The sequence below is a fragment of the Anoplopoma fimbria genome, chromosome 2 (assembly GCF_027596085.1).
Source record: "Anoplopoma fimbria isolate UVic2021 breed Golden Eagle Sablefish chromosome 2, Afim_UVic_2022, whole genome shotgun sequence".
In the NCBI taxonomy this organism is placed as follows: domain Eukaryota; kingdom Metazoa; phylum Chordata; class Actinopteri; order Perciformes; family Anoplopomatidae; genus Anoplopoma; species Anoplopoma fimbria.
The window spans coordinates 17,869,989-17,883,536 of NC_072450.1; the positions used below are offsets into that span (position 1 = coordinate 17,869,989).

Sequence of the window (13,548 nt, forward strand, 5' to 3'; positions counted from 1 at the left end):
CTTATATCATGTTATCATGTAGCCACATTTTATCTATTGTAACACAAAAGGCACCCAAATGTCTGCTTTGATAGAGTTTATTGCTACACCAAAATTAAGCAAGAGCAATCTCAGAAAATATGGTATGCTATTTTTTCATACCTTCCTGACTTTTCACTGGGGTATATGGTATATGACGAGGAGGAGCAGTTTGTCACTAAAATTAGCATAGCTGGTCCACATTAAAAGGTCAGTTCTACTTAAGTTAGCCTGCTAACTTTGGGGCAAACCCCCTTGGCTTTAATCAGCAGGTGGAAAACAAGACACTGGAACTTGGCTTGTGTCTTGATGAGCATTAATTCACTGACAAATAACCTGAAATCATACCAAGCCTATCGCCATTATTTCGGTCTAGTGCTACTACAGGACACAATTTCAGTCCACACCTGAACTGTGCCAAAAGAGGTCAGGGAATAGCTTCAACACATGCACAGCAGTAATGTGTGGGTTGCTTTTTTCCCCTACTCCTCATTGGACTCCAAAACATATCTGTTTTGATCTAAACTAAACAGAGCTTTAGGAGGTATAACTCTCTAAACAGCATTTTGACCTGGTCTCTCTTGCTTACGTTTGCACTTTGTCCAGGAGCACTCACTGTGTGCAATCTGACCAGATGCAGATAAAACTGCTGACTGAGATGGTTGGCCTTTCCAAGGTAGAGGGAGAGGATAAACAATGACGAGGGGCAAAGTGGAAGAAGCAGAGAGTGTGTGTGTGTGTGTGTGTGTGTGTGTGTGTGTGTGTGTGTGTGTGTGTGTGTGTGTGTGTGTGTGTGTGTGTGTGTGTGTGTGTGTGTGTGTGTGTGTGTGTGTGTGTGTGTTTGCATGTGGTGTCAGAGGAGCAGTGACCTCCAGTGCTCCAGTGTGAGGCAGTCTGATCCGGTCTGAACTTCATGGGTATGGGATGCTCATTAAGGTCACACTGAGCCCTGAGCACACACACACAAACACACGCGCTCACACACAGGGTCTTCAAGGATCTTCTTAGGGCTGAAAACTCCAGATGAGGCTGGAACTTGATGAAAGAGTAAATCCACACTGAATTAAATTGCAAAGAGCAGAAAAACTCTCTATAAACTAATTGTTGAAAATTCACTAGGAATAATGTAAAAAATGTTATATAAAATTCAAGTTATGGTGCTAAATTTTGCAAAGATGATGACTAAGTTTTTTTTTTTTAAAGAAGCAAATCCACTTTTTTGTTCCACTTCAAACAACAGGCAGTCACATTTGGCTCAACAACATAGAGAGGAGTAAGACAGAAAGCTCCCTGTTGCTTTACCTGCCAACAGACTGTGGAAAAATGTCTGTAAGGTCTGTTCTGAGTATATGGAGAAACATATAGCCTGCAGCCCAAAATATAAGGCTAAAGATACATGGTCTCTCTTTTCAAACATCTTGTTATTAAGCGTCCTTGACAGTGTCAGTCATTTGTTAGACAGTACAGCCACAATGCCAGTTGCCCTCGCCTGAGGGCTTCGCCTAATAGGTTTCATATTTGGAAAACAATAATCTCTTATTAATGCAAAGGCTTGGGGCCAAAGTCACTGGAAATGGTGTACAGGAAATTTGAAATGTATAATATGAGTGATAATGAGTATAAACTTTTTTTCTCCTGTAAGTGATAAACACTTGTACAGTAGAGGATAGCGGGGAGCCAAAACTATCATTTCACTTCCTAACTTTTACGGTGACAGTGGTCACTTGCATGTAATTGGGACTACAACATTGTAAATGATGCAGACAAACAAGCCTCCTTCTTTGTTTCCATGTCTAGATTTCACATGCTGTTAAAGAGCTGAGCTCCTCGGGGTCACACACAAGGGAGGAATGAAAAGCAATATAGCTTTCTGCTAGGATTTGGTAACATGAGCACCGACTAGTTGTGATGATGTTACAATGCTGTGCCTGCAGGGCAGGGCTGAGCGCCGTCCCTCCCAGAGAAAGAGGACATAATGATCAAGTGTAAACAGATACTGGACGACTTTTAACTCATCTCAGACTGAGCAACACAGAGTTTCAGCTTGGAATGAGTGGCTGCACTTTTCTTTTGCCGAGTAGAGTAAAAATGTGGAATCTTGAGAGTGGCTGACTTTAAACTTTAATCTCAGTGGATGACAAAGGCAACTAGGCTGCTAATAAAACACAATATCAAAGAAAATGTGGTTTGATTCAGCTGAAGTCCTCAGAGATGTGTCAGAAAGTACAGTGCATTTTTATTTTTAAAGCAGCCTCAGTAGTGGTTGAATGTAAACAAACCATCTGCAGTGGAAACTCATTCATAGCCATGCCTTGTACCACAACAGGGCTGCAGTCTCAAGTTTCAATCAACGAAATCTAAACCAGCATCTTCCCTAGTAGCAACCGAATACATGCAAATACACGTCAGACACAAGTTGAAGACCCTTTCAATCTGAATCGAAGGAGGAAGGAGAAACAGAGTGGATCATTGGTTTGGTAAGAGGCCCCCAAACATGCCAGGGCTTTCTGTGTTTCCTGCCACTCATGAATTATCTTAATGCCTCCATCACTTCTTCAGATGTAAGAGAAATGTCATTGGCTCATTAAATTTAAGTTTTGACAAATTAATTGAGCAGAAAAAGACGCAATCTGGCATTAAGAGAAGAAATCTTTTAAAGTGGGATGTTAGCATTTTACTAAAGATGGCTTCGGTAATGTCAGTAACCCAGCTTTTGATGTTTTTGACTACATAATAATGTCTCCAGTATTTCATAATATACCATGGACAGAAAGGCCCTCTAGTATCAGCACTAACAAGCTACAATGGCAGCTCACTTTATTAAACAGCTTCCAGGAGAGAAGCAGTTTACTAAAGTTAAAGTCTTCAAAGGTCTCAAAGAGAGCTTCCTGCTGAATCTGAGCGGTTGTATCCCTGAACAGAAGTGTTCTGTTTTCTCTGTAAATCTAATATCAATAGATTTCATTATAACAAATAAACTTGAAACAGACCTCTGGGACTGGGTTAGAAAACAGAGGTATATCTCTGAAAAACAGGTCAAATTATAGGAATTATAAAAGGTCGCTTTAGGTCAGACAAGGCAATCCCTGTGTTTTAATCTAAGAGCAAGAATGCATTGTCCTTGCATTATGTGTTTTTTGTAAACATCGCTTGTTCTCCAGAGAGTTTTTAGTGGGCTCAAAAACCATACAAAATCTTACTGTAACTGAAATTTAAAAAAAGCTTTGGGCTGCATATCTATAACTGTGACGACAAGTGCATTAGTGTTTTTTTTGTTGTAGGTTCATTGGGTGTGGTGTGGTGCATGCATATGACAACTGGGAGTTTAATGACTTTGACATGTGAACTCCACCAAAGTGAATCCAGTCATAATGTACCTAAAATAATGACTCAGCTTTTAAACGCAGGCACTGACGGCACAGAGAGTCACTGCGCTGCTTCCCAGTATGTGGTGAATGGAGCACCAGCCAGCACTGATTGATGATGCATACTGTGATTCTCCTAATTAAAGAGCAGTGCTTAAGTGTATAAGAAAAAACACAATACTCACACAGATGTGTTCACCCTGAATATCTAAAAAAAGAGGGCAATAATTGCCTGACACTTTGATAAATTATAGGTGGTGACTTAAAACAAGAAGTGCATCAAAGTTTGCCTTCAGCTTGATTTGCTTACTTGGCTTTATGTCAGTAATTTATCTGTCCGTTATGAACAATTTCAAGCTGCAGGAATAGAAAAGCTGATTTCAATCAGAAGACAATTGTACTGTACAGGGTAAGAAAAGCAAAGTGAAAGGAAATCCACCACACAAGAGACCATCAGTCCAAATATCAATTAAAACTGAGTACATAGGCAAACTGTGACGACAGTATAACAAATAGGAACATTGGCTGCGAATATACAGTAAGTGTTATTGGAGATATTATTTCTCATTGTGAGATTTTCTAAAGTAAACTGTTCATTTAAGTAAAATTAAAACACACATAAATCAATATTTCTTAACTGCTATGTTGAACATCATTTTCTGGAGTAAATCTATCCTACTTTTCAACACAGCAGAACTTCCTGTGATTATACCACAATGTATTTGTGATGGACAGTTTTCAGATTTCCATCAGATAATCAGAGGACAAAGCTTGTAATTGTCCTGTTTAGGGCATGTTATATGGTTCATAATGTGGTTAGTTTTGTTAATGTTATTGTGTCCCAGCTGTTACTAACCATAGTATTATATTTGGACATAGAACTGACATAGAATCTCTGAGAATAATATAGTATGAATAGTACACTCTAAAACCATGTTTAAGGATGAAAATAACCTTTAAGTTCAAGAGGATACTATTCCAACACTACAGTCACTGGATGATTCCACGGTGAGAAATGCACTGACTCAACCCCGCCATGTGGCATATGCCAAAAAAGACAACTAATTCAAACCAGCTAATTTTAAATTTGTTTCCAGTCAGTAACTTCATGTCTGAAGCTGACAAGCTGACAAGCCTTTTAAAAGCTTTGACTCAGTTCTTGTTCTGTCTACCATGTTTTTCCCACATGGTCTTTGCCAAAAATATATATGTTCAACTAGATATTTTGTTGATATCACTGTAAGATATTCACTGAGCTAGTAGAGTGTCTCTGTGAGGAAGTAGGGTTAAACAACAGCAATCAGGCCAAACAGACAGCAAGTTAAAACATAAAGACAAATGAGCTGGACATAGTATGAGGCCTAACACTGGCTGGCATGTGACGATGGGAAGTTATCAGAGACGGCCGGAGCACAAGAGTCTGAACTTGTTCCCTGTCTACAATGAGGGAAGTCATACATGCAAATAGGCGGCTATGGCAGGACACTGTTTGGTTCATGATCTGAGAACAAGGAAAACAAACTAAACAAGCATTAAAGGATGTTACATGGAGCAGTACTAACATGATTATGTTGACACAGATAAGATAATGTATGACAAAGTTACTTTATTATCTTCATAAAGTAAAAGAGAAGTGGTCTGTTCAGGCATTAAGAAGGATCTAAAAACAGCTGAGCAGGAAAATTTTGTTTAATGGCCTACAGTTTTTTTATGTTTGAGATGATGAATTTCAGCACGGACGCTTAGGTGCTAAAGATGATTAATAAACTCTGACCAAATAATTCCATCAACTTCCCTCTTACTGATTTGATGTGCATGTTCAACAACGGTGAAAACAAAAACCCAGAACAGCTGCAGATACAGCTGTGCTTAATGTGACACATTATTTTATTGCAAATTCAAACATTTTGGGGAAAAGCTGAAGGATAAAAAGAACTAAACCCCTGCAGTAACAAGTCCAGAGGTTCTGTTAGGCCAGACCTGGGCATTGTACGGCCCGATGATTCTGACCGGCCCGCAAAAGATTACATGATAATTAGAAAATAAAACATATTTTCTAATTATCTTATGGGTGGACTAAAACCGCATTGCTTTTATTTTGAAGCCCATTTATTCTCACAGTGCACGCAATCGTGCACGTCAACTGTGCACGTGAAATGCGTGTGATTGACAACCTGTCTTCCTTCCTTGTCACCCCTGAAAAATGCCGAAAGCAGAACTTTCAAACAAATATGGACTACTATTTTTTTCTTTACTGAAGTCAAGGGTAAACCTGTGTGTTTGGTTTGTGGGGAGCATGTCGCCGTGTTTAAAGAGTACAATTTTCTTTTCTTTCTTTTTTTTGCACAGTTCTGAAAACATTAAATGTTTAATATAGGCATGTAAAGTCAAAAAGGCTACAAAACTGGGACACTTTTCTTTACACAGTTACACAGTTCAGTGACATGTCTTGTTTATTTTGGCTACAAAGATGATGTGATGTCTTTAGAAAGCTAAGAAAATCCTTGTTTCAATAGTATATGAAACTCAAAATGCCCTTTGTTATTAATGTGACTGAAAATGAGTCAAATGTTTCACATTTTGTTTATCATTTTGGAAATTCTATTTGAATAAATGATATTTTTGAAAGCTAACCTCACCTTTTAATTGCCAAATAATAACATACACTCTTACCAGCGGTCAAAACAATGCCATTTACTGCTTTTTATATAGAAATAAAATGTATATTATCCAAAATATTTTCAGTTGCTCATTTGGCCCCCTGGGAAAAATAATTGCCCACCCCTGTGTTAGGCTGTACTTAGGCACAGTGGTGCATTGAGCCGTATGCTAAAGTCAGCATGCAAACATGCTCACAATGACAATGCTTTCATGTGTCCAGTACATTTTATGGCAATCCATCCAATAGTTCTTGAGACATTTAACTAAAAAACACAAATATCAAATTAATGGTGGCGCTAGATGAAAAGTCAGGGGATCAACAACATCATGTTAATTAACCCTCTGGTCATCATTAATAACTGTAACGAATTGTATGGCAAAACATGCAAAAGGTATTGAGGAACTTCAGTTTGAACTATAATGGAGCCACCAACCAACATTGCCATTCATAGAGCCCCTCCAGAAGCATGGCTTAAACGGTAATTACTGTCAAAAAGTAATGATGTGATCAAATAACATTTTCACCCCATGATAACTAAATATTACAGCTGTGCAATTATTGGCCAGTTAATCTCTGAGAAAATGTGTACAGCGCTCTGTTCGGTTGCTGTGTGCATCCTCTTCCCATCATTCACAGTGAAACACGGCGGCTGAGACTCCAGAACCAGAACTACAGCAGTGTAAGTAGACCAGTAGAGTAAAGGTGTCTATGGTTGGTGGTCCGTTTGAAAACAAGGCTGAGGCATACATATATCGCCACAATGGGCAGCTACTCTGAGCTCTTGGCCACAGGAGGGGTAACACACACATGAACACACACACACAGACAGACACACACACACACACATTGCTCAGGGGACCCAGTAAACAAACTGAGTCACAAGAACCGCTGGGTGCTCCTCGCCTCACCAATTCCAGGATTCAATATCATGTTTCACATTTACAGGAACACTACAAGCCTTGATGTCAACACTGGGTGATTCACTGATGAAATGTGAATAGAAATATGTGCTTTTATTGTAAGTGACGACACAGAAATAATCACTTTCAAATAAATATTAGCCATCCTTTATGTTTAACTAATTTTGGGTAAAACTAACCCAAAACCTTATCTTATGTACCTGATGTTTCATTTGGCAGAGCTAACTGTGCAACAATAAACAAATAAAGAATAACTCCAACTATTTGTTTTCAGTAATTGAGCCTCTTGCATCTTGTGCACAGAGGAATTGTACAGGAAGATATTGCACTTTAATATTGAATTTAAGATTTCAATAAATCAAATCAGCTGTAAAATGTCCCACCGTAGAAGGCAGATGCATGGCTCCATGCCTGAGTTTTAAGAAGAAGCAAGATGTGTTGGCCAATTTAGAAGATGAGGTAAGTGATGGAGTACATTATTGTGAGTGTGGCGTTAATATCTGCAGTGTAAGACTATAAAGGTTTTTATTGTTGCGTCAACATTTTTCATGACTGGATGTGCTCATGTGCAACACAATCTAAACACATCTGCTTGCAATATATTCAAAGATTAAATAATAAAAGTAATAGAAATGTTGCATTTCCATTTTAAATATCGAAAACAATAGTTCCAAAAAGAAGTAAAAACCAGAGTTGACTCAAGCACGGACTAATACAAAGTGAAAAGCTCACAAACTTGTTGGTAGTAGACAACATAGATTTGCAATTTACAATTTATATGCTTCTCTTCTGCAGAATGATTTACAACAATTCAACACTCATGATGTCCGTCATCACAAACAACAGAGCATTGAACAAACAGTTTTGTAACAAAGACGTATGGGACTGGTCGAGAGTGTTCTGAACCAAAACGACAAGCCTAACGAGTTCCCCAGGTCCACAGAATGGGTGTTCGTCCTGTTTTTAGAGGGACGGCTTGAATTCCTGAGCAAATCTCTACAGCAGTGATCGGTTTGAAAATGGAGCGCCAGCTTTGAAATGAAGGGAGATGGGGGTTACTCAGTATGCACCTCCCTGTAGGAGAAACTAATGCAAACCATCTGCTGTCATACCGACTTGCTATTCAGCATCTGGCAGAGAAAGAACCAGTGAGCGATGCTGGTGTCTGCTATTCCAGACAGTCAGGATGACAACCCGACTGTTTTCTCTCTCTTCTCTACATTATTTAATGCCCTCTTTAACTGATGATACTCTCTTTGTCTTTAAAACTAGGTGTCTTGACCACATCTTAGAAGCCATTCTTTAAACCGTTCTTTTCATGTCGTTGCTGAAGAGTGTTTTAAGTTACCTCACAAGAAGAAAACAACTGTGCTTACTGCTCATTCAATCTACAAAATCCAAAGTGATTAATCCACAAAAGCAGAATGAAAGCAAGGATGTTGCAGTAATGTATTACATCTGAGCTCTAATGCAAAAGCTCTGTCATGCTTACTGCAGAATGTGCAACCTTTGTCCTTTGTTTTGTCTCTAGGCAACCTGACCTACAGGTTCAATACATCAGCAGATGGCAGAATGCTAACAGGTTTCAGTCTTACCTGCTTCAAATAGACATTGCTTGTGTGTATGTGAGCAAAGCAACGGGTTTGAAGCTGCGATGATGCATGATAAAAAAATGTTTCTTTAGATTCCGAAGGCAAATGTAAGCCCTCAACAAACTCACTTACTTAAAAGTGTTGTCTCCAATTACAAAGAAGCAGCCATATTGTCAAAGACACATTAATATGTGCTAAAAAGTTGCATCACAGCTGTATTGTTATGTTCAAAGTGGGAATTATGCTACAGAAGAATGTAGCTTGAGGAGTTTTTGCCAAATCCAAACAACGAGGACACGGCCTCCTCCATAACTTAGCTCTAGGCGTGTCTGCTGCAGGGATGGCATTCAGTAACCAGGAAAAACCTGTCTCCATGTAATGTGCACACGTGCACACACACACACACACACACACACACACACACACACACACACACACACACACACACACACACACACACACACACACACACATACACGTACACAATAACAATGCTGCACACATGCAATACACACACTCCACCTGACACATGCTCCCCGGCTGCCTCTCCTCCCAAGACTAACCAGTTTTAAAGAAAAGGCTGCACCTTATGAAAAATGTGCTTAAGGGACATGTCATGCTCTCTGGGTGTCACTCACACAAGTTTGACTCTCCAGCTGTGGGTCAGTGCTGTCTAATTACTTTCACTGTAGCCCATAAAAAGTCTATGACAGTCAGAGAGACTGTCAGGATGAAGACAGAGGAGGAACTAGTCAAAGACAGACAGAGGTGACTTTTACTGATTGTGGTTTGATGATCAAAATGGAAATAACACCAAAACAATGTACAATAAATAATTAAACCAACAAATGACACATAGATCATTTTCTCACAACAACAATAAAGCAATATGTCAAGTAAAGTAACAAAAACTGGAGCTGATTATATTTTCGATTTGGTGAATGGGCAGAGTGTGAAAAGATAAACATGACAGAACCGACATTATTTAAAAAACGTTTCATTTGTCTAATTAAATTGACTATATATCGATTACACATGTGTTTCTATATATAATCTGATCCATAAAGGAAGTATCAGTAACTCCGCATAACATTTTAAAATACAAATTAGCAAATTTCCCCGCTGTGGGATTACTAAAGGATTATCTTATTGTATCTTAAAATATGAGCCAGTGTTATTATGAAATTGAACTCACCATCCTCTGGCTTCAACACAACAGTCGCAGTCTTCTCTGTCGTATTCTCAGCGATCCAGTAACGTTAGTTGTACAAACCTCAGTGAAGTTTACACTGTTTAAAAAAAAACCTCTTTAGTTGTTAAACCTAAAGCCAGAGGACACAATCCAAAAGTTAAAAGATAGTTAAAAGATATTCCCGATAAACTCCAGAAAGCATGGATGCATTGATCCTCAGCGGTGTCCTCCGTCCATTGTGCAGACAGATCAGAGTCCTACGCTGACAGCAGCGGCGCAGAGAGATGTTCATTTACGGAGCGAGCAGTGCCCTCAAAACTCGGCTCTGAAAACAAAACACAGGAAACGGAGCCAGAGGGTCCAATCAAACCACGCTGCGAGGAATATGCTTAAATATTCATTAGGTGCTGGGAGAGAAGCAACTGGGCATGCGCAGCTTTAGGACTTCCAAACAACGGGTTTATATACAATCCAACCTGAACTCCCTTAGCTCCAGTACATCATGAAGCACATTAATATAGGTAACAATGTCAAATCTAACAGTCAAAGCAATTTCCTCTAATAGTTTTGCTGTTTCACGGGCCTTTATCTCTTGTTTGTGCAAATTAACCATCCATTAGAATTTAATACCAACATTTATAAAAAAAATATTGCGCATTTGTCTTTCTTGTGTGGTTTAAAATGTAATTTATATGGTACCAATTAGTCATTTTAGCTTCTGTCAGATTAAGCAGTAACCAAAGGAGTCATGTTTAGGTGCAGCTGATAATTCCATGCAAAATCCAGTATTGATGCTAGTTTGTGAAGACATAATATTTCCTTTTTAAAAGCTGCATGTGGAATAATAATTTGAACTTCACACACATACGGCAGGATTCATGTCCTTTTATTGTCCTTTCCTATCTGACTTTAAATTATTTATTAATAAATTGCTTTTCAAAAAAGGTATCCCACAAATTTTGCACAGTAAGTCCGTCCCAGTCCCTCCTGAGACAAATAAAAATGCAACTCAAAAGCCTACTCAAAGGAAGGCTCTTTTCAAGTGCATGGGTGGCACTGGTATCCACTTCTCACAACCAGTCTCCAGCCAGACTGAGGCTTGCCTTGAAATGATGTTGGGCGGTGAGGCTACTCTCTGGGTGTAACCTGTCTAACAGGCTGCCTCTGTAGGCAGTAGACACATTGTGTGTGTGTGCGTGTGTGTGTGTGTGTGTGTGTGTGTGTGTGTGTGTGTGTGTGTGTGTGTGTGTGTGTGTGTGTGTGTGTGTGTTTTGGTGTGTGTGTTTATGTGTGTGTCCTGTAGTCCTATTTAAGTCTTATTCTAAATGTACTTTTAAAATTGTACTTTTGCATCTAAGATACATATACAGTACCAGTCAAAAGTTTGGACACACCTTCTCATTCAATGGTTTTTCTTTATTTTTATTTTTATTTTTTTCTACATTGTAGATTAATATTGAAGACATCCCAACTATGAAGGAACACATATGGAATTATGTGGTAAACAAACAAATGCTCAACAAACCAGAATATGTTTTATATTTTAGATTCTTCAAAGTAGTTGAATGAGAAGGTGTGTCCAAACTTTTGACTGGTACTGTATATATAAAAACAATGGGAATTGCTCACCAGAACATAATTAGGACTCCCTTGTGAAGTCCTTAATGTTACTGCCCAGTATTTGTCATCTGAACATAATTGTAAACAGTGTTTCCAAGCATTGACAGACGGTTAAAAATCTGCCAAGTTACACAAGCAAACCAGGAGAGCTGTTATAATGTAAAAAAGTATTATTCATCGAGCTCTGGGGATGCCATCAGTGCAGAATTTTATTATCACCCAGTGGCCATTAAAGGACAAGGCAGAAAATATGAAAACACTTCAAACCATTTGTCAGAAGATTGTTTACTTGGGCTCCTATAGACCTGTGATAACTGTAGTGTATTTAGCATTTGCCATTAGCATTACAAAATGCTTTATTATGCTGGAAAACAAATAAGGGTACTAATACGTTTTGTTAATGGATTCAGGTCCAAATCTTGACATTTAAGTGCAAAGTATTTGAATTCTACATATTGTGTTATATTTATGCATATAGCTACTGCTCTCTAGTGGTTGAAACCCACCTATTGCAATTGGATTTTGGCATCGGATAACCTGGAGGCAAGTGATATATGTCTTGGCAGCTTCCCTTACCAACAAACACAAGGACACATTTGGAATGTTTATGTTTACAACTGTGAAATTGTTTATATAACAAATGTCTCAGAATCTGCAGACTGTGGAGAGGTAAATAACAGAAGAGTAGCCATTACCCTTTAAAAACAACCTGTTTCTAAATGTTTATATTGTATTTTGTCACCATAACAGTCATTTTACAACACTCTTACCGAACCATAATCACAACAATAGTCAGCATGCTAGTGATCAGCATTAGTGATTAACACTAGTTATAAGCATAAGCTTATTGAAAGGGAAGGGGCTGTCATAAACAGTAATCGAAACATAAAGTATGGCTAAATGAATGTAGACAAATCCCAGTAGTTCATGTGGTGCTTTTCATGTCCAGTAACTGTAGGAAGAAAGCACGGGCAAATTTCAAAACTAGCTAGCTAACTAGCTAATTCACCAAATTGTATAATGTTCTGATGGCTTAATTTCATTAATGTTGATTCTCTCTTCATGTTTTAGATGATTTTTTAATTTATTTATTCAGCCAAACATCTTGGGTTTAGAAATACATTTCAGATTGAGTTGGAATGCATCAGCAATAGATTTGAAATGCAAAAATCGGGCCTGAGTATGGCTGAATGGACACAAGCAGTAAGTGTGTGAGCAGCACTGACAACTGAAACTATCACTCCATTCCCCATCTGTCCACAAAGCACCATCCTCTGCCCATCACCTGTCCCTGCCTGCACACCTGTTCATAATTACCTCATCAAGCCAACCACATTCTCCTCTGCCAGATCATCTCACTGCCTTCAAGTTGCTCACTGTAAGCCTTCCTTTAAACCTGAGTAGACTATAGGTTACTCCTGTCTGCCATGTCTCCTGAGACTTCTTTTGGGTCAAATATCTGAGTATGTTTTCTTAATGTGTTACTAAATGCAACACAAAAGGGAAAAGATGACATGCATGGTAGTTGTGCTCCTGTGATGTATGAATACAGTTTGAGATTAGTTCTACCTTGTGAGTTAAATGTGACATGAGAGGTTTTACTATTATCCTGTCTACTGTTTTCAAACTAGATTATTGAACTGTACGAAAAATGTATTCTTAAAACGATGATGCAAATGTTTGAAATATTTTTTATTGATCATGATGATAACTTATGATGATTATGTATGCAGGTCAATAGCTCTAGTAATTAACCAGTAGCGCCATCTTGTGAATAGAATCTCCTTAAGAAAATGTACTTCTGGTGGACGTTTAACCTAAAACATCCTCAACCTACTAATTAGCTGATGTTTTTTTTTAAATATTTAAACAGATTGATAGACGAACTTTCACAACAAACTTTTCATACATGCTTTTCATACATGTTAACTTTTTATCTCATTATTATTTTTATAAAATAAAATGATTGTGACTTTTTTATCTCATTATTATTTTTATAAAATAAAATTAGTGTGACTTTTTATCTCATTATTATGACTTTTTATCCCATTATTATTTTATAAAATAAAATTATTGTGACTTTTTTATCTCATTATTATTTTTATAAATTGAATTTATTGTGACTTTATCTCATTATTATTTTTATAAAATAAAATTATTGTGACTTTTTATTTTATCT

The 13,548-nt window shown here is 38.0% G+C and overlaps 1 protein-coding gene across 2 annotated transcripts in view; it reads right to left on the reverse strand.

Moving 5' to 3' along the window:
- Positions 1-10,086, reverse strand: part of myo1ea (myosin IEa) — a 46,087-nt gene extending 36,001 nt beyond the window's left edge. The window contains exon 1 of one of the 2 annotated variants that reach the window (XM_054614134.1): positions 9,753-10,086. In XM_054614134.1, the coding sequence (XP_054470109.1) occupies positions 9,753-9,755 (3 nt within the window). In that variant the 5' untranslated portion in view covers positions 9,756-10,086. The remainder of the gene's footprint in view (positions 1-9,752) is intronic. The other variant, XM_054614125.1, reaches the window with a different exon arrangement.
- Positions 10,087-13,548: the final 3,462 nt, after the last annotated feature.